Here is a 25,208-nt window from a genome sequence, read left to right as displayed (position 1 = left end):
GCTAAAACATGGATGTCAACACTGAGCTTCCGGGCGTCCTTCTCCACCCTACAGAAAGCTCTAGATGCAGACCAAGAAGAAATGTACAACGGCCCCCGTCAAATCCTCAAGAACCTCCCTCCTCCTGAAACCCCACCGCCGCGTATTTTCTACACAGTCTGCCAGCACTCTGTGGAAGAGGGACAAAGGAGAAGCCGGCCAGGCTCTCCGGAGAGCGGGGTCAGCCCCCAGCCTTCGCCTTGGGAGCTATTCCTCCTTGGATGAAGGGGCGGGGCAGAGGGGGAGGAGACAGGGGCGGGGCTGGAACTCAGATCCCCGCCACCCGGCCCTGACGGCATCCCTGCGCCTGCGCGCCCGGCGTGGGCCAGTGGTTGGAAAGCTCCTGGGTCTGGTCTTCACCTCGAGTCCCCGCCCTCTGCCTCCTTCCCCGCCCCTTCCCACCTCCGCTCTCCTCCTCCTCCCCCACTCCTTCCCACCTCCGCCCACTTGACGCGATGACGCACCGCAGGTTTGCGGACGTGGCGGCGGCGCACGGCCCGGAAGGCGGAGACGTTGGCGGCGGTGGCGGCAGAAGACGGGGGCAACCCAAAACGGAGGGTTGGTCATGAATTTGCCCGGGACAGGAGCCGCGGCGGCGGACCTGGCAACCGGCTCCTTGTTGTGTCCCCGTTGCTAACAGAACAGGTAAAGATGGCGGCGAGAGATGGGAGGTGTCCTGGTTCTGACCTGTGGGATCGGGCCCCGGCTGCGTCCTTGCTGGAGCTGGCTGGGAGTCCTCGGCCGCAGGTGTAGCCGGGGCGGCCGGGCAGGGCTCGGATCCCGGCCTACATGGACGAGACCCCGAGGCAGGGGATACCTTCGCGACCAACCCCACTGAAGCCCCTCGTTACACTCTTGGGGAAACTGAGGCTCAGAGGAAGGACTCCTACCTGCCAGTTGCCCAGATCAACGCATTTACAACCTAAGCACTGTATTTTCCCCACTTACTATTTTGTTGAATAAATGTTGACGGCTTCTTGTCCGCACCGTCCAAGTGTGATGGTGTAACAGAAAAATCCGAGATCATTGCAGGGGATAAACGGGGAAAACAGGGAAATAAAAATAAAAAGAACAAGAACAAAAAAACCCTGGGTGTGTGGAATGGAGAGGGAGGGAACTTAAGTTTTAAAAACTGAATTGGCCCTGGCGGGTACAGTCGCTGTGATACTATCGCAGTGCTGAACTAGCTTGTGCCCTATGGCCCTTTTATTGCTCTCTGCTTAAGGAAAGGCAAAGCCAAACACCGAACAATAATTAATACAAAATTAAGGTGTTTGGGAAACCATTTTCAGTTACTGAGTGAGCCTTAACAACGTGTCCATTCGTAACTTTTGGGACTTTTTGTAATCTAGATAGCATGCAGAGTTTTTTCAGTTTTCTTAAGAGGGGATTCCTGCTTTTTTGCTACTCTAATAATTAAGACAGGTTGAAGAAAATTGAGCCAGATGACTTCAATACAGTGTACTTTCTAAACTCTGTATGGTTGACTTAGATAATTATCTGCTTGGGCCAGAGTCTAGCCTTCCACTTGGTCTGGAGGCGCAACCAATTCTTGATTATTCAGAAACAGTATCTAGTTTGTGGTTTTCTGCTGCCTTCATTTCGTTACACAAGAGAGTGAAAAGATCGTGAGATGAAGTTCTAGTCTTTAACTATTATTTAGCATTGTACCATGGAGAAGTTTTGATAGAAATATGTGAAATGGCTTTGGGCATTGCTCAGTTCTAAGCCAGTTTGGGATTCTAAGAACAAATTATTAGTGGGGAAATGTCTAAATGGGTCCGTATAACCACATGTAAATTGCTGTTAATTTTAAGTGGTTCTTTTTTTTTTTTCCCTTCAAGATTTTATTTATTTGACAGAGATCACAAGTAGGTAGAGAGGCAGGCAGAGAGAGTGGTAAACAGGCTCTCTGCTGAGCAGAGAGCTGGATGATGCAGGGCTGATCCCAGGATTCTGGGATCATGACCTGAGCCAAAGCAGAGGCTTTAACCCACTGAGCCAACCAGGCGCCCCTTAAGTGGTTCTTTTTTAAAAAAAAGATTTTATTTGATAGACAGAGATCACAAGTAGGCAGACAGGCAGGCAGAGAGAGAGAGAGAGAGAGAGGAAGGGAAGCAGGCTCCCCACAGAGCAGAGAGCCCAATATGGGGCTCAGAGGAAATAAAACAGGGGCTGGATCCTAGGACCCTGGGATCATGACACTAGCTGAAGGCAGAGGCTTTAACCCACTGAGCCACCCAGGTGTCCCTAAGTGGTTCCTTTTAAAACATGGACCCCTTCTGAGAACAGGAAAACAAATATTCCCCCCAGAAAAATGTACGTAAGTATAAAATTTTGCCTACGACTCCACAGAATTCACAGACATTTCCTAAACTAAAAACACAAGATAGTAAAGACTTGGTTAAGTAGAAATAAAACTATTATCTATTTTAGGTGAAGCTGAGATACTTTTTCATTTCTCTGAGAATTAAGAATAAAGCATCCTTAATTTATCATGCTATTAAAACAAGATTAATCTTTGAACTTCTTAGAGTTGTCACTTGGTTAGAACTCCATGAAGGAATAGGTGTGACCAGGACTTCAAAACTGCTTTAGAGATGTAAACTGGATAGCTTTCTTGAATTTGGTGGCTGTGAATTTAGGAATCACAATACATGTTATTAAATAGTAGCACCCTAGGGGGTGGGGATGGGTGAGAGAGTCAGCTTAATATATAGTTACTAGTTAGCTGTGTTATCCTACTAGAAAAACTCTTGAATTTCTAAAGCATTGCAAGTGTTGCTGTAGAGCAGGGTCAAAAACTGGTTTTCACCCCCGCCCCTAAAAAACCTGTTTTTCAGGGGTTATATTCAATGATATGAGATAGTTCATATATTATGTTCGTATGTGTCTACACACAGAACGCAATCTCTTGTCATCCATATTACAAATTCAGACTTTTGGGAATTTTTGTTTGTTTTCTCTTTTTCACTTGGTATTTGTCTGTAGTATTTACAACTGAGCTAAGTCCTTCTTTAAGGCACCTTTTTAGGGACACCTAGGTGGCTCAGTCAGTTAAGCCGAGTGCCTTCTGCTCAGGTCATGATCCCAGGGTTCCGGGATTGAGTTTTGTTTCGGGCTCCTTGTTCACTTCTCCCTCTGCCTGTTGCCCCCACTGCTTATGTGCTTTCTCTCTCTGATAAATAAAATCTTTAAAAAAAAAAAAAAGGACACCATTTAAGTTTGCTTTCTGTGACACAGTATTTTGATGGTTTCTTCCTCTTGTGAATATCCCTTTCTCGCTTCTTTGCAGGCTGATTTTCCTTCATTCAAAATACCAAATATAGCAGTTCTTCAAGGCTCAGTCTTAGCCCCTTCTTATGCTATGCTTTCTTTAGGTAATTTCATCTATACCCACACAATTTCAGTTTCTACTTAATGCATATGAGCCATGAATTACAGTAGGGAGGTGGGGAGGTTGGGAAGTAGGGAGGTAGTACAAAAGATACTCCAATCCCACATGCACTTAAAATTCAGAACAAGCCGAATATTTGGGTTCACTAAAGTGTTGTATTTGTACATATAAAATATGTACAATTCATAGTTCTGATAGAGTCAAAGTATATATTTTTAATACATGATACAAAATTATTTCCTAATTTTATTCACATGCTCAGAATAAGTGGAGCTTCATTTTTGACTTTAAAAAGATAGCAATTTACTTTTGCAAAAATGTTTATCACCCCCATATTTTGTAATATATGGTTTATGAAAATGGATTACCTCTTCCAGATATGTTAATTGCACTTCAACATCTGTAAAACTTCAACCTAAATATTGAAATACCTAAAATCATTTTTTTTTTAAAGTGTCCTGAATATAAGATTCATGTAACTTGGGTGAATGGCTCAGGTACATTCCAAAGTTTTCTTCTTTCCTCCTCAGATTTTGACATGGCAGGGAGACATCAGAATCGTAGTTTTCCTCTTCCAGGAGTTCATTCAAGTGGTCAAGTACATGCATTTGGAAATTGTACAGACAGTGATGTGTTGGAGGAGGATGCTGAAGTTTATGAGCTTCGATCCAGAGGAAAAGAGAAAATCCGAAGAAGTACATCAAGAGATAGACTTGATGACATTATAGTTTTAACAAAAGATATACAGGAAGGTGATACTTTAAATGCAATAGCCCTTCAGTACTGTTGTACGGTAAGTTTTCATTTGATTTTGCATAATGCTATCCAGAATAATTCGTTCATTAGCACAAATTGAAACAAGTTCTGTGCTCTTTTATCTTCTTTTTCCCTTTCTTTCCATAGAAATCTGTATTTATGTTTGTAGCTGTTAACTTTTTCCACTTTTAAGTGAATTTCTGTGTATTTCTAAATCAATGATTCTGTTGTCAGTATTGAAAAACACCCATATGTGTTATGTTTTCTCCTTACTCAAGATGTATGAGAATATAGAAATATATATAAGGAAAAGTTTTTCTCTGCCACTGCTTCCTGAAATAACACAGTTTGGTGTTTCTTCCCATAACTTTTTTGTGCTTATAAAAACACTAAACATACGGGGTAATTGGGGTGATCACTCTTGTTTATTGGGCTTTTAAAAACTGGTTTAGGGGCTCCTGGGTAGCTCAGATGGTTGAACATCTGCCTTCGGCTCAGGTCATAATCTCCAGGTCCTGGGATTGAGCCTCACTTTGGGCTCCTGCTCATAGGGAGTCTGCTTCTCCCTTTCCCTCTGTCTCTGCTTGTGTGCTCTCTGTCTCTCTCTGTCTGTCTCTCTCAATGCATAGATAAAATCTTAAAAAATAAAAAAATAAAAAAAATAAATTTGTTTATACTATGCCTATTACTCAAGTTGCCTTTTTCATTTTCTTATATATTAGGGTCATCCCTGAGTGTCTTATAGATCTAACTCATTATTTTATATCACTATATAGTATTGCGTAGTGTAGAAGTGCCGTAATTATTAAGCTGTTCTCCTATCACATAGTCATTTTGAATTGTGTGGTGAATATTGTCACAACTATATCTTTAAATTAAATGGTGGTACCTTTATTTCTGTGGAATAGATTCCCAAAAGCATGATTGATAAATAGAAGGAAAGGTATTATTTTTAATTTTAATAATATTAAACTCTGTTTGAATCTTTTTTATATCTGTATCATTATGTCCATCTTGCATCCTTAGCATGTAATGTTTTCATGTAAACACATAGATCTGGAAACTGTTGGAACATTTTTCAAACTTTTTGTCCTCATACTTCCAGTAGAATTTTGTAATGTATGTATCATGTTATCTCCTGGCACATTTTAAAGTGAGCTTAAATTATTTCCTAATGACTTAAAGGATATAATTTCCAGAATGTTGTCAATGTTGATATTTAAAAATATGACTGTTAGAATACTGTTTATATGCACTAAAAGAAAAAAAGATTTATTTATTTTAGAGCTTGCGACTGGGGGGAGGGGTTCAGGGAGAGGGAGAACCTTCACACTTGCTCCTGAGTACAGATGGAGCCCGAAGTTGGACAGGGGGCTCTGTCTCATGACCCATGAGATCATGACCTGAGCCAAAACCAAGAGTCAGATGTTCAGCTGACTGAGCCACCCAAGCACCGCTATATGCACTTTTTTAATAGCATGAAATTTTTATCATCCCTTTTTCTCCTTGATTAATATTTTTACCCTCCCCCCACAATCTTTCATAGTGTTCTGTATTTTTATACTTGAAAGCCCTTTATTGGTTACCTATTATAATTCTCTGTAACAGAAACATACATATTTATAAATTTATTTATACAAATATATGTAAATTTAAATTGCATTTTAAAAAATTTCCTGTGACCATGAAGTTTTGTGTTATTTTTCTCTGAATACAGTAATTACAGAACTTCAGTTGATCAAAACAGATATGACAGTGTTTTAAAATTTAATAATGTAGTTTATTAAAATGCATTTCTTGGTGAGGGAAGAAGAGCTGGATTTTTTTTTTTTTTGCAAGTTGTTCAAGTATGGCAACACTACTTTTTATTAGGTCATAGTAGACCTGATTTCATTTTTTAGTGTATATAACCATGTGAATACATGTTTGTAGAGAAGTTTCAGAATGTGCTTTAGAAAGTTGATAGAAAACAATCAAGATTTAAAAATTAGGAGCAAAGCTAAAATTATCAAGGTGGACGTCCAAGAGAGGAGTGTGGTCCGGTAGCTTCATTAGAGAAAGACATGGGTTTTCCTTTAATGAATCTGGTAAATTGTCTTAGAAAAGGAGAAATTTGAAATGCCATCTGAATGATTAAAAATAGGTCATATTTCCAATGAGGTGAAAAGGAAAAAGTATATGACTATATGAGTATATGAGGAGAAAGGTATACCATAGTGATGTGGAAGGAGAAAACAAGGGGAACAACAGATGAAATTTTTATAGGTGTTCCAGAGATGAGTGGCATAGACTGATGGGAAGAAGCACATTGAGCTAATGGAGAAAAAGTTTGATCTATTTAGTAAGTACACTATTATAAAGTTTTAAGGAATGCTGCAGAATGGTGGGCAAACTTACTGGTGAGTTGGAGGGGACCCAACAATAAAGAGGTTAGTGGAATAATTCAAGTGAGGAAGATCAAGGCTTAGACTAAAATATGTGCGGTAAGACTGGAGAAGTTTACAGAAAATCATTTGGGTATTCTACAAGATGTATTAGTGGATTCCTCATTTATTTATTTGTTTATGATTATTATTTTTAAAGATTTTATTTGTTCATTTGACAGAGATCACAAGTAGGCATTTAGGTGGGCAGAGAGAGGGAGGGAAGCAGGCTCCCCGCTGAGCAGAGAGCCCAATGCGGGGCTCGATCCCAGGACCCTGGGATCATGACCTGAGCCTAAGGCAGAGGCTTTAACCCACGGAATCACTCAGGTGCCCCAAATTCCTCATTTAAAATGAAGAATGATGAAAGGGTGGTTAGCTTAACATTATAGGAAGGCAGGCATTATCCGCAGTAGGGAAAACTAATAGAGTTAGGGAGTTAAGTGCTCTGTTTTACCAGGAGTTCAACCAGCAAAAAAGGATGAACCTTACAAAGGATTTATCACTTAAAAAACTGAGTACTTAGTGCTGTATTCCTCTTATAAATAGTTTTAAAAATTACTAAAAATATGCCAGTCATAAAACAGTGACAAGAGGACAGAAAGTCCAAGGTTGGAATCCTAATGCTATCAAGAAAGTTAGTATAAAACAAAATGTAGGGATATTTAGAGTGAGAACCTAGGTAGACTACTAAACCTTGGAAGCCTGGTTCAGAAAGAGTATGGAGTGGTTATTAGAATAGACAGTACCGAACAAATGAACATTAAAAGAGAATAGGGTCAGACTTGGGTTTGTCAATGAATCTTCATTTGCTTTAAGAAAAAGTCTTGAGGTTGTAAAATTTGAAAGCATCCTTTTTCTTTACTGTCTCATCTTGTTACTCCTTAGTCCTCTCTCTATTCTCCTCCCACATGTACACTTCCAGGGAATTGATTTTTCCAGGAATTCTTATTCATCAGTGGACTTGATCGGGAATCTGCAATTGATCAGTTCACACTCCCTCCTAAATACCCTCTTTTTTTGACTTCCTTGATTTTGCATCTTTCTGCTACAGATTTTTCTGCTAGTGATATTTAATTATACTAAATATATTAAATATAACTATTAAATATTATAGCTGTTATAACACACCATATATTGCTATTTTAAATGTTCATGTGTTTTAATTAATTTTTACAAAACCCTATATGGTAGGTTGTGTTAACTACTGTCATTTTACATATGTGGAGATTGAATTGCAGAGAGGTTAAACAACTTGTCCCATATCAAAAAGCTAGAAAGTCATCAGAACTGTCCTTCAAACCCAGACAGTCCATACTTTAAATCACCATCATATATTGCTTTCTTGGCCACTCTTTCTTTTTCTTTTTTTATTTTTATTTAAAAAAAAAATTTTAAAGATTTTATTTATTTATTTGACAGAGATCAAAAGGAGGCAGAGAGGCAGGCAGAGAGAGAGGGGGAAGCAGGCTCCCCACTGAGCAGAGACCCCCAATGCGGAGCTCGATCCCAGGAACCTGCGATCATGACCTGAGCTGAAGGCAGAGGCTTTAACCCACTGAGCCACCCAGGTGCCCCTCTTTTTTTTTTTTTTTATTTTATTTAATAGTAATTTCCGGGGGCACCTGGGTGGCTCAGTTGTTGGGATTCTGCCTTTGACTCAGGTCATGATCCCAGGATCCCAGGGATTGAGCCCCATATTGGGCTCCCTGCTCCGTGGGGAGCCTACTTCTCCTTCTCCTACTCCCCCTTGCTTGTGTTCCCTCTCTTTGCTGTGTCTCTCTTTCTCTGTCAAATAAATAAATAAAATCTTCTAAAAAAAATTTAAAAAATGGAATCTCTCTACCCAACATGGGGCTTGAACTCAACCCCAAGATGAAGAGTCCCACGCTTTTCTGATTAAACCAGCCAGACACCCTTAGCCACTCTTTCTTAATCTCTTTTGTAGATTTCTCTTACTCAATATACCCCTCAAGCGTTGTCATTTCTCAAGAGATCTTTCATGTGTCACTTTTTTCTTCCAGTCTTTTTTAGTGAATCTGTCTACTCTTGTGACTTCAATTACCGTTTTTGCTGGTAATCCATGAATCTATATTTTGAGTTCATTCTTCCAGAGTTCAGATATATCTATTAACTCCCTGTTGGATGCCTTCCACTTAGATATTTCAGTCACCTCAAAGTCAACGTGTATAAAATCTGTGTTTATTCTCTTTCTCCCTCCAAAGTGTTCCATATCTTAATAAATGGCATCATTAACCATAGAGTTGGCCAACACAAAAGTTTTATCCTAGACTAAGCACTTTGCCTCTCTGACATCAGTCAGGTGATAAATGATCAGGGCTTAGGTTAAAGCATTGACGGAAGTCATGAATGGGACTAATTACTTAAAGGTGGTGGGAGAGCCTATCATAATTGGTAATCTGAGGAACACTCCCATGCTCTCCCTCTTGACAGTGGCAGATGGATAGGATATACAGATAAGGTGAGAACCATATAATATATCGGGAAAGCTTATAAATAATGACCAATCTTGGGGGTAATTGACAATGCATGAACACTGAGAAGTTTGGGGAAAATGTCACCAGAAGACAAATGAGGAAGTAAAATTATGTTATCAATTCTAAGATGCATGTTTTTTCACACATTTTAACATCTTTGAAATTAGAATGGTGGTATCCTCAATATTTGGTGTTTTAGGTCTCCCCCCCCATATATAAAATAATGACACATCTTAGAGTGGATGGCAACTGAGTTTTGATAAAATGTGGTAATTTTAGTTGGGTAAGTTGACATTTGCCTACATTTTAATTGCTAGACTGGAAGAAAGAACATAAATATTTGTAATTGTTCCTTCCCAAATTGTTTACAAACAATAGAAAGTGTGATATTTGTGCATGATGTACAAAGAGAAATATCAAAAGATCCCAGAATCTACTTAAATACCTAGGATTACTGTTAATAATACATGGGTGATAGTAAGAAGTAATTAGTGATTTCCCAAGACCGGTAGATCAAAAGTGATGTAGAACTGTTAACCACAAAATAAAATCTGGGTGTGATAACTTAATACTGCTAATAATTAAGCTCTATTTTCTTTTTTCCCTTCCAAAAGTAACTGGGATGAATGACTATTGTTACCTCTATTTTGATGGAGAATTCAGATGAATGTTGCTTTTTTTTTGTTTGTTTCTTAACAGGTAGCGGATATCAAGAGGGTTAACAATCTCATCAGCGACCAAGACTTTTTTGCCCTTAGGTCTATTAAAATTCCAGTTAAAAAGTTTAGTTCATTGACTGAAACACTTTATCCTCCAAAAGGAAGACAGGCTTTACGTCCTTCGTCTGTTCAGTATGTTCCAGAACAACAGGAAATTTTGCTAGCTAATGATTCTCTTTCTTCCACTGAGTCAGCTGATAACTTTTTAAAAGAAGTAGATCGAGACATAGAACAAATAGTAAAATGTACAGACACCAAAAGAGAGAACCTTAATGAGGTAGTATCTGCTTTAACAGCACAACAAATACGCTTTGAACCTGATAACAAAAACACTCAACGTAAGGATCCTTATTATGGAGCGGACTGGGGAATAGGGTGGTGGACAGCTGTAGTGATAATGTTGATAGTAGGTATAGTAACGCCTGTATTTTATTTGCTGTATTATGAAATTTTAGCTAAAGTGGATGTAAGTCACCATTCAACAGTGGATTCTTCACATTTGCATTCAGGAGTGACACCCCCATCACAACAGAGAGAAGTAGAAAATGGAATTGGTCCAACTAAAGGAATACCCTTTGGCCAACATGATCATAAACTATATCGCCAAGATTCTCAGTCACCTGCTGCTCAACACAAAACATAGCAGTTGGCTCATAATTGCAGTGTTAATGATCATGTATATCTGGCGTGTGGTGAATCAGTTATATTCAATAACCACTTTAAAGGCAGAAGTTAGGGAGATTGAAGATGCTTTTGTTTTTCACCCTTTTTTTGGAGCCAGTTACAAGTAGATTGAGTATAAATTCCTACACTTGCTAGTTGTTGATATTGAAAGCTGTAAATCTGTATCTGTTGTATCAATGCTTAAAGCAAAAATGAATTTAAATATGGGTCTAGGAAGTTGTTGACTCAGAAAATGTATCATTTTTCTTATTCAAGCCTGGTTATGTTTAAATTTTATTTTTCAAATTATTTTTTGGTTTAAAGTTACTAATTTTAAATATATTAAGCAAAATAAAATTTATAAGCCCCCCAGAATAATGTTTTGCAGTTAGGAAGTTGCCATTTGGTCACTAGAACACTGGATTAGGTCAAGACCTAAAAGTAATCTTTGTCTCTTAAAGCTCTCTGCCTCTGCTTCTGTGATTATAATTGCTTCTGTTATTTGAAAGCACTTTTGTAATTCTTTAATGAAAAGTGTTACATGAGTTAGCATTATTTAGGAAATAAATCCTTACATACTGTGATAAGTTGTTGCTGTGTTATATGCAGTAACATGCCTTAATTACATTTAATGCCTTATAATATTACGTTATGTAAGCTAATACAAGTTTTAGAATTAAAATTAAGGATTATTTCTGATGGTCCAGTGGGATTCATAGGCCCTATAAATTCGTCTCCATCTTCACTATCAAGGAAAACTTCATAGGGTTAAAACAGATTTTCACTGGCTACCTCTGGTCTGTTGAAGAAAGGGTTCATTAAGCAAAAGCAAAGGTGCAAGAGACCTTTTGCATTAACAATAACAGACAAATTATTTGTTGGTCTGTTAACCTACATTTTTCAAAGAGGAAATGTCCAACTTAGACCATTTTTTTCCCTCTGAACATAGCATCACATTGGGGAAACAGAGGCCACAGGTGTGTTGATCAGTTGAAAGGGCTTGATAGTGCTACTTTGTAAGATTTGTTGGGGATCAGACAAAGTCTGGCTAAATAAGGATAATTTACATACTGATTTCCATCATTTAATTTCTTCAAGTATGTATTTTAAAAATGTAACCAAATGATTCATTAGAAGAAAGTTTGGTGGAGTCTGGATTGCCTGTTTTGTGTATAATAAAGTGTGTACCTTAAGTTATATAACACCACCTCATTTTCTGGGCATTATTTCCTAATTTTTAATGTTTCAGGTTTTAACTGGTCATTTTATATTTCCAACTCCAATACTGATTTTTAAAAAAGGGGTGAATAAGTGCATATGGTAAATGAAGTTTCATGTACTTTCAGGAGCAAAGTATCATTTAAAAAAAAAAAAGGACAAAGAAGTCCAGCATTAAAGCCCTTGCATGTATTAGAGGGCCTTAGACAATTATTGGAAAGTGTTAATATGGAAGTTATAGCAAAATCATTTGTTGAATAACTTTTAGATTGGAATTTTAAAAATTGTTTTAATGTGCCTTGGCATCTTGAAAAAAAAAAGTGTATGATCTAATTTATGTTCAGTGTTAACTTGGTCAGTTTACATTTTATTTATTATGCTTGCTGAAAAATCAAGTTTTAGGGAAGAAAAATGGATTGGATTATTTTAGGGTAGAATGAAGAACTTTGTTTACATCAAATTGATGAAATTACAGAGTCAGTGATTCCTTTTTGCTAGTGCTGCTTTGAAATTGTGATAGATCTGATTTCCAAAATAACTAACTTAAAGTAGTGAAGTGTCCTATGTACTTGATTAAAAACCATTTTGTCTTGCAGCGTGTCCTGTTTCGCGAAGGAAATATATCCTTATGATACAATCAGGCAGTTTCCTTTTTCTATATATTTGAATCCTATATAATTCTATATATGTCATATATATAGAATTTTAGATTCTAATCTTTAATGGTCATTTTAAAAAAATTTCCTAAGCATTTAATAGATCTAGAATAATTTTACCTTTTAAAAAGTACTAATATACATCAAAATTTGTAGCAAATAATTGCTTTGTAAAACTTAATGAGTTACTTGATATTATGGATTTAAAATTGTGTTGAAATCCTTATTTGAATTTACTTGGATGCTTTACATTAGAAGGTACATATGTTATATATATGCTAACAATTGTGAATCACTGCATTTGGTTCACTTAAAAACTTGAGAGTTGTAAGTGAAGAAAAATCTGCTATTTTTAGGGCAGATTTTTTTTTTTTAAGGCTGGCTACAAATGGTTAAGTTGTTTTGAACTATTGAATGCCATTTAAAATTTTTGCCATTCTACTAGAAAATTATGAGATTCACCTCTTCAAAAGATAGGTGAAAATGGATCATTATAATTAGAAAGAAGACTAATGTTAAATGAGCTTTTCCAAAGGACTTTTTGTGTTTTTTAAAGCTTTTCTTTTTCTGGACTCTGCTTGCTTGTTCAGCAAGCATTCCTAAATGAACCACTACTTACTAAATTAGTTCTTAAGGTATCTACTTCTAAAGTTACCTACTTGAGAATATTAAGAATGTTTCAGAAATATCATGAAGCAAGGATCCAGTCAGAGCGTTACAGGGTAAACGTGGGTTTTTAGAAGTCTGTGTTTAACAGGTGCATTATGATGGGTAGCATTCTTATTTTGAATTACAACAGCATTGCTCAGGAAATCAGTATTTTTCTTCCACGTATGTGCATATTGCACTGTTAGATCATAGAGCTATCTGAATGCTTTATTTAATTCTTTTTATGTATGCAGATACTATAAATCTTTTGTATAATGTATTTTATACAAAGGCAAAATGGAATTGTAGAACATTGTTAGCATGAACATCTGTAAAACTGGTTTTTAAAACTTTTTGCCCTTATTTTTCATATTTTAAAAGATATGCCAAATGTAATAAAGTTTCTATTTTATTATTCAGTCTAAAATGGAAGCTGGTGAATTAATTGAATAAAACAAATGTTTTCTCCTCTTCTGTCAAACTCTTTGATGTAGACATACTGTGTAAGGTAGATAGAAGTGCCAAAGGTTTACCAATTCATATTTCTCCTGTTATACAGAAATAAAGTTATTTATAGGACATAAATGAAAACAAATGTCAGATGGGTGTCCTTTGGATGTACTTGGGTAACAGGGAAGAAGACTTTAACAGGCACGGTCCATGGCTGCTTATTAGCAAGCTGTGGGTCACATGTTTAGCACCATGATCTAAATGTAAATTTTTATCATGAAACAACCTTTCCACTTCAAGGATATTTTTCAAAATTAACCAGTAGCAAAAAGAACTGAAAAAGTTGTTTGAAGTTTTTATTTAATGGAGGAATTTGTGATGTAATTCTTTTTTCCCCTTAAAATTGTATTTAAGCTCACTTTTTAATAAAAAGTTTTTACTCTAGAGCCTTTAAGTATATTAAGGCAAAGCCATTGACACTGTACATTTTAATGTGGTGGGGGTAGAAAGGTTAACAAAATCTTCCAAATTCCTTAGTATTATCTTGTATCCACTGTCAGTCCACGACAGCAGTGGTCTCACTAATACTACACTATCTGCCAAATCTCTTCATTTGTTAACATGACTTTAATCACCTAATGTTTTCTTTTGTGGGCTTATTAAGAATACTTGGTAACTGTCATACTTGCTCAGTAAATAGTTATTTCACTACATAAAACCTGTATTAACAAATCTGTTTTCTCATACATTTAAGTAGGTTCAAAATAAACCATGTTTATATAAAACAAAAGGACACAAAATTGTTTTGTAAGAATTTAATGTGTAAACAGGAAAATAAGCATTATAGCAACAAAACAATTTGGCCTATTAATACAGCAATTTTAAAGACATTTCACCAACAAGTACTTTTTTATATACAGGAGGCTACCTCAGCATTGAAGTTTACCTTCTTACGGAATAACTAACTTCACAGTCTCAGATTTTAAGCCAGAAGGACAAGATTCATGCTGGTAAAGTAACCTGCAAATACTCCCTGTCCTCAGAGTTAGTCTACTTTGAACTTATAAAAAGAGGAAGACAGTGCACTTAAGGCAGATGGCTGGGGGCTCCTGAAGCAAATCCCTGCCCAAAGGGGCTGTCTTACCATCTGCGGACTAAAACTGGAGGCAAAACTGAAAGCTAGGAAAATAAATACCTGTATCTTAAGTGCGTCTGACCAATTCACAGGGTCATCTGCAGAGTTAAACTGAAGCAGGTAAATAGAACCGTTGAGATCAGATTTCTATAAATTAAATGGTATTTGGCTAAAGTATTAAGGAGGTGAGAGAATAAAATATCAATGTTTTATTTAACAATCCTAAGTGACTATTTGCCCATTAAAACTAGAACCTTTAAGTCTAGTAGGTTGCTGTTTTAACATGGACTTTCTTTTGTTTTCCACTTAGAATGTTTAAAATTTCCTAGAAACTTATTTCAACAAATAATTCACATGTGATGGGCACACTGAACTAACAATGGTCTTTACACTCACCTTGAATAATCTGAGGAAGTATTAAAATTGAAAGATGTTTTTCCTGAGAAAGTCATGTTTCAAAATGGCACAAGACATAAATTTTCTTCAGTCCTTCCCTCCGGAACATAAGATGGGAAAATCAGTATAAAATAGTTTGTGAGGACAACATGCTTGTTTTCAGTCACTTAACGAAGCTACCAGTTTTCAGAGGGTGAGAACCAAGTTTAAGAAGTGATCATTTCTGTAAGGTATGAATGAATATACATGGCAAATTTCGGTTAGTGTGTAAGCAATTTTTATAGGAAGTAGTGTACAGGTGGAGAAACTAAGGCACAGAAAACTTAACCAAGCTCATTTTCAAGGTTGAGTCTATAATAAAGGTAGAAACAGAATCTAGGGCTTTGATTCTCAAGGTTAGAAGGTAATGGGACTATCCTCCCCAAAGGGAAAAATAATCTTTATTTTTTGGTAGAGAATATTAAGAAATCATTTAAAAATTACAATATTAATTCCCTTGAAAATCTTTGGCATTTGTGTGTGTTTGGATGCTGGGGGGTCTAGGTATTTACTCTCCAAGATATTAAAAGTCAGGGGAGCCAGTTTTTAATCAAAACCAAAAAGATTAATCTTAACTTTAAAATGACCTGAGTTTTATTCTGCACTGTTCTACAAATCAATTGGATAACTGAGTCCTGTGAAATTTAACAATGGCCATGACAACTTACAGATTTTGTACACATGGATTCTGCAGTGAGATTTATACAACTAGAACTTTCTCCATACTTTTGTAAAGTACAAAATTAGATATTCAAAGATAAAACTTAACGACAGTGAGATGATTATATGTTAAATGGTATTGAGTTGGCTCCAAATTCGAGTATTTTTTTAGTATTCATTCCAGGTTTTTGTACGGGCTGAGATGTGACCTGGGAAATTCATGAAGTTCAGAGTGGCATTTTTCCCTGTATGTTTTTGATCACAAAACTTCTAATCTCATAAAATATGCAATTGTAAGAGCTCCAGTAGGGTTTTGTAGTCATAATGCAACACAGAACAGACCATGCAAAAGAAAAAGATAAAACTACTTTCAAGTTTCTTTGTTTTTAAAGTGCTCTTTGTGCAGTATTATTACATCAACTTCCAGACTAGAGAAATTCACTATAATGATTAGTAACAGTTTTACAACAGATCGAGTTCCATAAGAGTAATTTGTTCAAGTATGAATACATAGATTAAAAAATGCAAAAACTCTGGGCACATTGAAATCCCAGTGATAGAAGAAAAATCCACTTGAATACATAAGACGGATGACAGGGGTGTTGAGAAGGAAATGTCAGAATATCAGAGACTGATTGGTAAGGTAAGTAGTATGTAAACTCAAAGTGGTTCTGAGTATTTCGACAGCAAGTATCTGCCCAGCAAAAGAGGAACAAAAATATAATATCCCTTATCAGAAATAGAAAACAAGTCTGTTCAAATGTTCAGAAGTGGTATCATCAAGATATTTTTGGAGAAATTTCCTAGCTAATAGGTTGCTTCATCCATGTTGTCGTCACTGTCTGCACCAAAATCATCTCCATCTTCAAAGTATGAATTAATGTAGTCATTTTCCTAAGTGAAATGATATATTCCTCAGTAAACATTAAAATAAGTGAGTAGTAAGATCATTATTAAACAATATAATGTAGGCTGTCCCTTTAAGTTTCTAAATATCAAGTAATAAGAAAACATAGTAGGCTTTTGAAAAGTCTCTGCTATTTCATCTGCTTAAAAATTACATTGGTTTTTCATTCCCATCTACCTGTGCTGCTTTCCACAAGACCATCACCTCCTATAATTTTCAGGCACCAACTAGTTAAGAGAAAATGAAGGAATGTCCATGACACTTCAGTAGAATGATACATTGAATTCATTACACCTCAGGAGGACGATCTATGGTTTAGTTACCTATACCACTAAACACTCCAAACAAATGTACAGACACTCAAGAAACAAAGCCAATTTACATTAACATTCATTAAACTACACCAGAACTGAGGTTTTCAGTCACGGTGTGTAACAGAGCATAAGTAGAGGGATTTTTGCTTCTGGCCAAAAAACAAGCTCGAAGACACAAAATGAAACCTAGAAAATGCCATATTCCGTCTAGGGCCCCTCAGTTTCCTTGAGGTTAAGAGTAATTAAGTTCCTGGGAATGTTTCAATTATCAAGACTGGGGAAGACTCTTATTCATGTAAATGATTCCTGATATTTCTGTGCTTTCTGTCAAAAATTAAAAAATCCATTTTGGATATGGATTAAAAGATATTTAAGAGAGTTATTAACTAAATGCAGTGTATGGGATATATTTGGATTTTGACTGGGATGAACAATAAATTCTTTGAGACAATTAAAAATATTTGAATATTGGGGGCACCTGAGCGGCTCAGTGGGTTAAGCCTCTGTCTTCAGCAGGGAGCCTGCTTCCTTTTCTCTCTGCCTGCCTCTCTGCCTACTTGGGATCTCTGTCTGTCAAATAAATAAATAAAATATTTAAAAAAATTTGAATATTGGCTTAATATTTGATGATATTAAGGAAATATTTCATTATGTTAGGTATAATAATAATATTGTCATGTTGTTAAAGGGCCCTTATTCTTTAGTACATACTGAAATGTTTGTGGGATGAAATGATACAATGCCTGGGATTTGCTTTGTAACAATCCAAGGTGGATGGGAAATGGAAGTCAGGGGATAGGAATGGATTGGATGAATGAATGAGTGGTTGAAAGAATGGTTATACATTGATGATTGTTAAAGCTGTGTGATAAGTCCATGGGTGTTTATTTTACTTGTCACTAGATTTTTTTACTTCATTGAAATCTACCATCAAAAAATTAATCTCTACATCTCCACTCTCTATAGCAAGAGTTATGATAAAGTAAGAAGTAGAGATGATTCTCAAAAGAAGGTCACCTGGATGTCAGCTTTTTTAGTACCTGCATGGTGGGATTTTTTTTTTTTAACATATAAATTTATATAAATAATGCAAGATAACTTGTAATATTCAGATACAGATTTTATTACTTTGTCTTCCCTGACACTGTAAGTTTCTGTATCCAGTAAGTTTCCATAGCATCCCCAGGAAGATGGCCTGGTTTCTCTGGTGCCAAGAAATCCAGTAACATCTGGAAGCCTGGCTGAAGCCTTGGGACTAGTGTACAGGGGAGGGGTGCATGGTCGAGAGTTCAAATGAGACCACTTTGTAAATGAGTTGGAAGGGATACTTCACTATTCCAAAGTCAAGCAGATGCAACTTTTGCTTTAGTCACGAACACTTCCAAGCACATTCAGTGATCTATTTACCTTGGGTAATTTTGTGATGTTAATAATCTTGAAACAGGTACAAAGTGAGAACCTGTTGAAACTGATGGCTTAAGTGGTCCTTGGCTTTCATTTGAACCCTTGCTTTTTCCCTTAATTACAATATTCAAAAGACTGAAGAAAGAAAAGGTCTGTGTTTCTTTAAATTGACAGAGGTGTTACTTAGATAATTTGCTCCATTTACTCTTCAAAAACAATGCTTATCAAACCCTCAATATGCCAAGTTAATTAACATGAATTTTTCATTAATTAACTGCTAAAAAGCACCAAGAGTAAGACTTTAAGTCTAGAAAGTCTTTAACTGAGCTCCCCTCTTCATCCCTCACCCAGACTTATATTCAAAACATGTATCCTTTCTCTACTAAAGTGGAAAGTTGTTTGGTTGTTTTTTTTTTTTAAATGATATGTATTTATATAAACTGTGTTTAGTACTCTGCTAAGGCCCAATACAGAATTACTAGAATCTTGATGTTTGCTATTATTAGGGATGATCTTAATTTCAACAGAGTTCACCTCAAGCAGACTTTATAAAGAGAGCATTCCAAAAGTGAGTCTTGTCTAGGAAACAACACTACTCACTCAAAGATAATAGCACGCCACGATCTCCAAGACCAGTTGCTATACCAAAAATGTCTTCAGATACTACCAACAACACCTTGGAGGGCAAAATCACCACTGGTTCATAGCAACAAGCTTTCAAGCATGATTTAACCACAGTTCCTTTCAATCCAAGCAAATGAGCTTTCTAAAACACAAATACGATAAAACTATCCCGCTGCTTTAACCCTTCAAAGGTTAAAGCACTCAGGATAAAGTCATATTGCTCAGCCTGGTATTTAATATTTGTCTTCAGCTTTGTCTCTCCATGTCCCCTACTTGAACTCTCTAGTCCAGTCATTTTGACTTACGTGGTCAATTACACTATTAGTGCTACACTCTCATTACCCGCAAGCCTTCTCCGCCCACTTTCCTTTATTTGCAAATCTCCTCCAGTCCATTTCTCATCTTGATCTGATTAAGTCTTCAGATGGTCTTCTTTGAGATACCTTTTTTCACATCACTAAAATGGAGTTTGGTGTCCCTCTTATGTACCCTTATGGCATCCTGTACTATATCACACCATAGTATTATTCAGTGTATTATGACTATCTCCTCTCTTGTGTGTCTCCCCACTACACCAATATCCTTGATGAGAGAACTGTTTCCTATCTTGATATTCCCCTTGCCTAGTACAATTCCAAGCATATGCATGGCATACAATTATTGCATAGTGAATGAAAAAAAAAAACAAGGACTAATAGGTATTTATAGGGCAACTAAAATTTTGGATAGGGATTGTAGAGAGAAAAGGAAATCCAGGGGAAGGAGTCTGAAGAATACTGACATTTAAAGATTAGAAAGAAGAGAACTCAAAACAGACCGTGAAAAGGCACCAGAAACAGGAAAAAAAACCAAGAAGTGTTGTGTCCCCCAAACCAAGAAAAGCAACAATGTTTGCCTATGTCTTGGCATGCAGCACAATGCCTGGCATAGAGTTGATGCCATAATTGCCTTAAATTGTTGAATTTAAATAAAGGAAATAATACTTTAACAATGAAGTTGTGAGCAGTGTTAAATGTTGCAGAAAAGTGAAATCAGGACTAAAATTTATCTATTGGTGAACTTGATGGCAATAATTTCCATAGCATACAGGTGGAAATCAGATGAAAAGAACTAAAGAAAGGAGGGTGGGGGAGCGAGCAAGTGAAGCCAGCTGAACAGCTTTCCAAAAGATAGCAGGACACTTGGAAAGGAACATGGGGAACATACTTCATAATGAGAGATGAATAGGTTTTAATGCATGAATGGAAGAGATGAGTAGGAAGAGACTGAAAATATGAAAAGGGAAAGGACACAAGGATGATGGACCCCCAAAAGGAAGGACAATTAACTCTAAATACAATGAAGACTATTTCTTTCACTAAAAAACAGGAGGAGGAGGAAAGACATTTAGTTTGAAGGCAGAGGACATGAAATCAAGGGAATTTCTTCTTGATAGCTTCATTCTCTGTATAAAGAGGTTATTATCTGCTAAGAGTGAAAGGAAAAGATGACAAGGAGAGGGATTAAAAAAAAAAGAGAGATGACCTAAAATAATTGCTGTAGACAGATGATAAGAGAAACACAGAGAACGTGTCAGTCAGCAAAAAGGGGCTAGTGAGTCTTGCTTTAGGAGCATCAGTTTCTGGGATTCCTCGGAAAAGCTCAACAGGTGGTTTGAAGGGAAAAGGGGAGACAGTGGAACTGATCGAAGGTTACCTTGATCTCAAGTGTGTGCTGGGAGCATACAGGAAGACAGTAATGTCAAGAAAGCAGTTAAAGGGTAAGCAAGGATCTAGGCCCTTGAGGGAGAAAGATTAAGACAGGGAATGAGTAAAGGGGAAATAGAGAATCAGAGGTCTGGCAGGCTCAATCACATCAGAGTGCAGGATAAAAAAGTGAATGATCTGCAAAGAAAGTTGGACACAATATGATATTTTTAATTTTAAAATGTTTAAAATTTATCTGAAAGAATAAAGAATACTCAGGAAAATTCTTCCCTAGAAATAACAAAAAATGAAAAGCTTCTATTAACTGGAACAGCAGAGTGATGGTTCAAAACTAGGTCCCAGATATACATCTAAGCAGAAGTGGCAATCTAATAGCTGGTACAAGGGAATTGCAAATCAATGAAGAAAGCAAATTATTTAATAAATTCAGTTAGTAGCTGGCCAGCCATTTGGAAATAGATAAAAATGGATCCAAACCTCTCTCTTTACACCAATATAAATTCCAAAACAATCCAAAATTTAATGTAAATGAATTAAAGTATATAATAAAGACTTCGGAGATACAGCACTTTCAGATAAAGAAAAGATTTAGCATCATGTGGGAAGCTGAAATGGAGTGAAGACAAAGTTCACTGCCATGGAGAAGAAACTCCCAGCCTAGGGTTACTGCATGAGGTACCTACTAAGTCCCAAAGAGGCTGTGGCCAACAAAGTTACCCTACTCAAAAGCACCCTGATAGGCTCTAGCTTATTTTGAAATGCACCATATTTCTAGAAGTCAGAAATCCCAAATCCAAACCACTAAGTCGTAACTCAGATACTGGAGTTTAGATCATACCTATTCTCTGCCAGTGTCCACACGCACTTTGAGGTTTGAAACGCGATGGTATGGCAGGGGTTTCCTCTTCAGACCCTAAATGACTAAGTCCTTAATTATAGTAATGGCAGATTTAAAATTTTATGTAGATAAACCTTCAACTAATCTGATCGATTCGCTTCACTTGTGGCCTCCCACTTACAAAGTTGCCTATCAAGTTCCTCTTACCTCCCAGATTCAGTTTGGTATCTTGATTTCAATGTTAAAGTCATTCTCTTGATACTAAGGAACTGATACCAGTGATGATGACATACCCTTCGTTCCCATCAACTTGGTTCTGGTTTGTTATTTTGACTATATAGCACATATCTGACTCCTCAGTAGAGAACCCTTAATAAAGTTCCTAAGTTTACCTCTTCTTGCTCTTCTTCATCATACTCCTCTTGTTCTGCGGCGTCATCGTCGTCCTCCTCATCACCTTCTTTACTCTTCTCTTTGCCGCCTTCTTTCTCTTCGTTTTCCTCATCTGATTTTTCACCATCACCTCTCTTTTCCAGCTCCTGGTATAAAGGAACCTCATTAATTTAAGTGGAACCCACTAGACTTTGACCTCCCTGCTCAGCTTCAAGAAAACACAGTTACCCATCACCTTATTCTAATTCTCCAGGCCACTACCTAGGAAACTTTGAGTTTGCTCAACAAAGGAAGAACTCTCTGTCCTGTCATTATACTAGTGTTTTCATTGAGTTTCTAACTTCATAACTGGGTCTCAGGGATGGCTCGATATCAGCTCTAAGCACAATGCTTTATTCTCACGATTTCTGTCTTACCCCTCCTCCCCCCTTTTTAAAAGATTTTATTTATTTATTTGACAGAGAGAGAGAGAGAGGTCACAAGTAGGCAGAGAGGCAGGCAGAGAGGGGCAGGGGGAAGCAGGCTCCCTGCCCAGCAGAGAGCCCGATGCAAGCCTGGATCCCAGGACTCTGAGATCATGACCTGAGCCAAAAGCAGAGGCTTAATTAACCCACTGAGCCACCCAGGCGCCCTTACCTCCTTCTAACACACTGAATTGATTGAGTTCATAGAGAGAAACTTTCAGAAGGCTATTTTGTTATCTTTCCACATAAATTTCAAAAATGTCTACATTGTATGTGTGTATGTATATATGTATTTATTTAAAAAGTAAGCACTATGCCCAACATGGGATTAGAACTCACCACCCTGACATCAAGAGTCCTATGCTCTACCAACTGAGCCAGCCAGGTGACTCTATGTTAATACTCATAATTAAAGCACAGGATCACTTTAGCTAAGATATGATTGTTCTTAAACAATAAACAGAACATGAATTTCTATAGCTGCAAATGCTCCATCCTATTATATTTGCTTTGTAGATTACATATAAAGAGAAAACACATTTTGTATTTGGAGTGACTACAATTTAGTTATTCCTTTACTGGCTCTTAAATACTTATTTTAAAAATCCTTTTAATTATATTCAAGTTTGAATTTAAGGAAATCAAAGGCAATAAAAACACTACAGAAAGATTCAATTTCTTTTTTTTTTTTTTTAAAGATTTTACTTATTTATTTGACAGACAGAGATCACAAGTAGGCAGAGAGGCAGGCAGAGAGAGAGAGGAGGAAGCAGCTTCCCCACCAAGGAGAGAGCCCGATTCGGGGCTCGATCCCAGGATGCTGGGATCATGACTTGAGCCAAAGGCAGAGGCTTTAACCCTCTGAGCCACCTAGGCACCCCGGAAAGATTCAATTTCTAATCAAAATTTAAGTTCTGGGGCACCTGAGTGGCTCAGCTGGTTCAGTATCTGCTGTTGGCTCAGGTCATGATCCCAGAATCCTGGGATCCAGCCCTGTGTCGGGCTCCCTGCTCAGCTTCTCTCTCTCCCTCTCCCTCTGCCTGCTGTGTGTGTGTGTGTCTCTCTCTTTGTCAAATAAACAAAATCTTTAAAGAAAATTCAAATTCCACTTTTTTACCTCATTCCACTGAGGGAGAACAAATAAAACAAAGGTAAAAGACATAAGATGATTTATCTTCACACTGACTCATGTTGCCTTATATGAGTTATTACTATAACACATGCAATTTTTCAAATTGACAATCCGTTTGGAAAATCGCAAATAAACAAAATAGTGTTTATAGATATATCTTTGGAAGTATCTACAAATACACACACCCACACCCACATATAATGATGCTATGTTGACATTAACATATGGAGTCTTTTCTATTTTAATCTAATTACAGTAAAGAGGTCTACGACCCATAAATTTTGTGTAGTTACAAGGGAATTGTAGTGCTGTACTTATTAAGCTCTGCGTAAGGTATATACTCTATTTGAAAAATCCTGCTATTAGCTATTATTTCATAATTAGCAATAAGCATATTTAAACCAACTATGGAGAATGTTTTTATTTTATTTTAAAAAACATTTATTTATTTATTTATTTGACAGAGAGCACAAGCAGTGGGAGCAAGTAGAGGGAGAAGCAGCCTCCCTGCCAAGCAAGGGTGCCCAATGTGGGGCTTGATCCCAGGACCCCGGAACCATGACCTGAGCCGAAGGCAGATACCTAATGACTGAGCCACCCAGGTGTCCCTGGAACATGTTTTTAAAATACAAAAATCATTCACTGCTCTGTAGGTCTAGGAAGTCTTTATTTCCATTACTGTCATTTCAAATATTTTAAAAAATAACAACTTTATTTGTATTACATAGGCCTAAGTCAAATCCATAAAATACTTAAATCGCTTAACTACAGTAGATTTATTAAACTTTAAAAAATGATCTCTGAGCCACACACATTGTCTCCTTACTTTTTTCTTTGTGTGCTAAGCTACTAATTTTGGTTTGTCTACTTTTTAGTCTCCATTTTCTCCTCTGTGAGATTTAACTATTTACCCACTACTACCTTACAGATTTGTTTTAAGAATAATGTGATGAAGAGGTACCTGGGTGGCTCAGTGGTTAAGCCGCTGCCTTTGGCTCGGGTCATGATCCCAGGATCCTGGGATCGAGCCCCGCATCGGGAGCTCTGCTCAGCAGGGAGCCTGCTTCCTCCTCTCTCTCTCTGCCTGCCTCTCTGCCTACTTACGATCTCTGTCTGTCAAATAAATAAATAAAATCTTAAAAAAAAAAAAAAGAATAATGTGATGAACACAATGTGAAAACACTTCTCAAACAGTTAACTTATAGAGAGGGAAGAGTTATTCCAGTTAAAATAATATGCAGCCAACCTATAGAGTTTCCCATGTCAAGCAGACAGAGGCTCAAATATTAGCTTACTGCTGTCTGATTATTCACACACATGAGATTTGACTGTTTGTTACTTTCTCTCCATCCACAGTTTTTTTTTTTTTTTTAAGATTTTTATTTATTTATTTGACAGAGATCACAAGTAGGCAGAGAGGCAGGCAGAGAGAAAGGAAGGGAAGAAGGCTCCCTGCTGAGCAGAGAGCCCAATGTGGGGGCTCCATCCCAGGACCCTGGGATCATGGCCTGAGCCAAAGGCAGAGGCTTTATAACCCACTGAGCCATCCAGGCGCCCCATCCACAGTTTTATTATATTAAAACCTGCAACTACTTTTGCTGAAGAAATGAACAATAAGAAAGTCATCCAGAAGCTAATTTTGCTCGTTAACGGAGAGATACAAAAAAAGCTAACTCATTTAATTTTCAGATTTAAAACTTCAGTTTTAACATGTGCAAAATGAAAAAGG

General features: G+C 37.0%; 2 protein-coding genes across 3 annotated transcripts in view; one reads left to right on the top strand and one right to left on the bottom strand.

Annotated features, from left to right (window-relative positions):
• Positions 1-519: 519 nt before the first annotated feature.
• On the top strand, positions 520-13,913 carry LYSMD3 (LysM domain containing 3). Its single transcript, XM_059175453.1, has 3 exons — positions 520-684; positions 3,967-4,229; positions 9,813-13,913. The coding sequence occupies exons 2-3, from the start codon at positions 3,975-3,977 to the stop codon at positions 10,473-10,475; spliced, it is 918 nt and encodes a 305-aa protein (XP_059031436.1). The 5' UTR covers positions 520-684; positions 3,967-3,974; the 3' UTR covers positions 10,476-13,913.
• Positions 13,914-15,788: 1,875 nt separating this feature from the next.
• POLR3G (RNA polymerase III subunit G) overlaps positions 15,789-25,208 on the bottom strand; it is a 42,161-nt gene continuing 32,741 nt past the window's right edge. For both annotated transcript variants that reach the window (XM_059175456.1, XM_059175457.1), the window contains exons 7-8: positions 21,883-22,029; positions 15,789-16,591 (exon numbers count right to left, since the gene is read on the bottom strand). In XM_059175456.1, coding sequence (XP_059031439.1) covers positions 16,505-16,591; positions 21,883-22,029 — 234 coding nt within the window. In that variant the 3' untranslated portion in view covers positions 15,789-16,504. The remainder of the gene's footprint in view (positions 16,592-21,882; positions 22,030-25,208) is intronic.

The sequence above is a fragment of the Mustela lutreola genome, chromosome 5 (genome assembly GCF_030435805.1).
Source record: "Mustela lutreola isolate mMusLut2 chromosome 5, mMusLut2.pri, whole genome shotgun sequence".
Lineage (NCBI taxonomy): Eukaryota > Metazoa > Chordata > Mammalia > Carnivora > Mustelidae > Mustela > Mustela lutreola.
The sequence above is the reverse complement of the archived record's forward strand: the minus strand, read 5'-3'. Positions and strand labels throughout refer to the sequence as shown.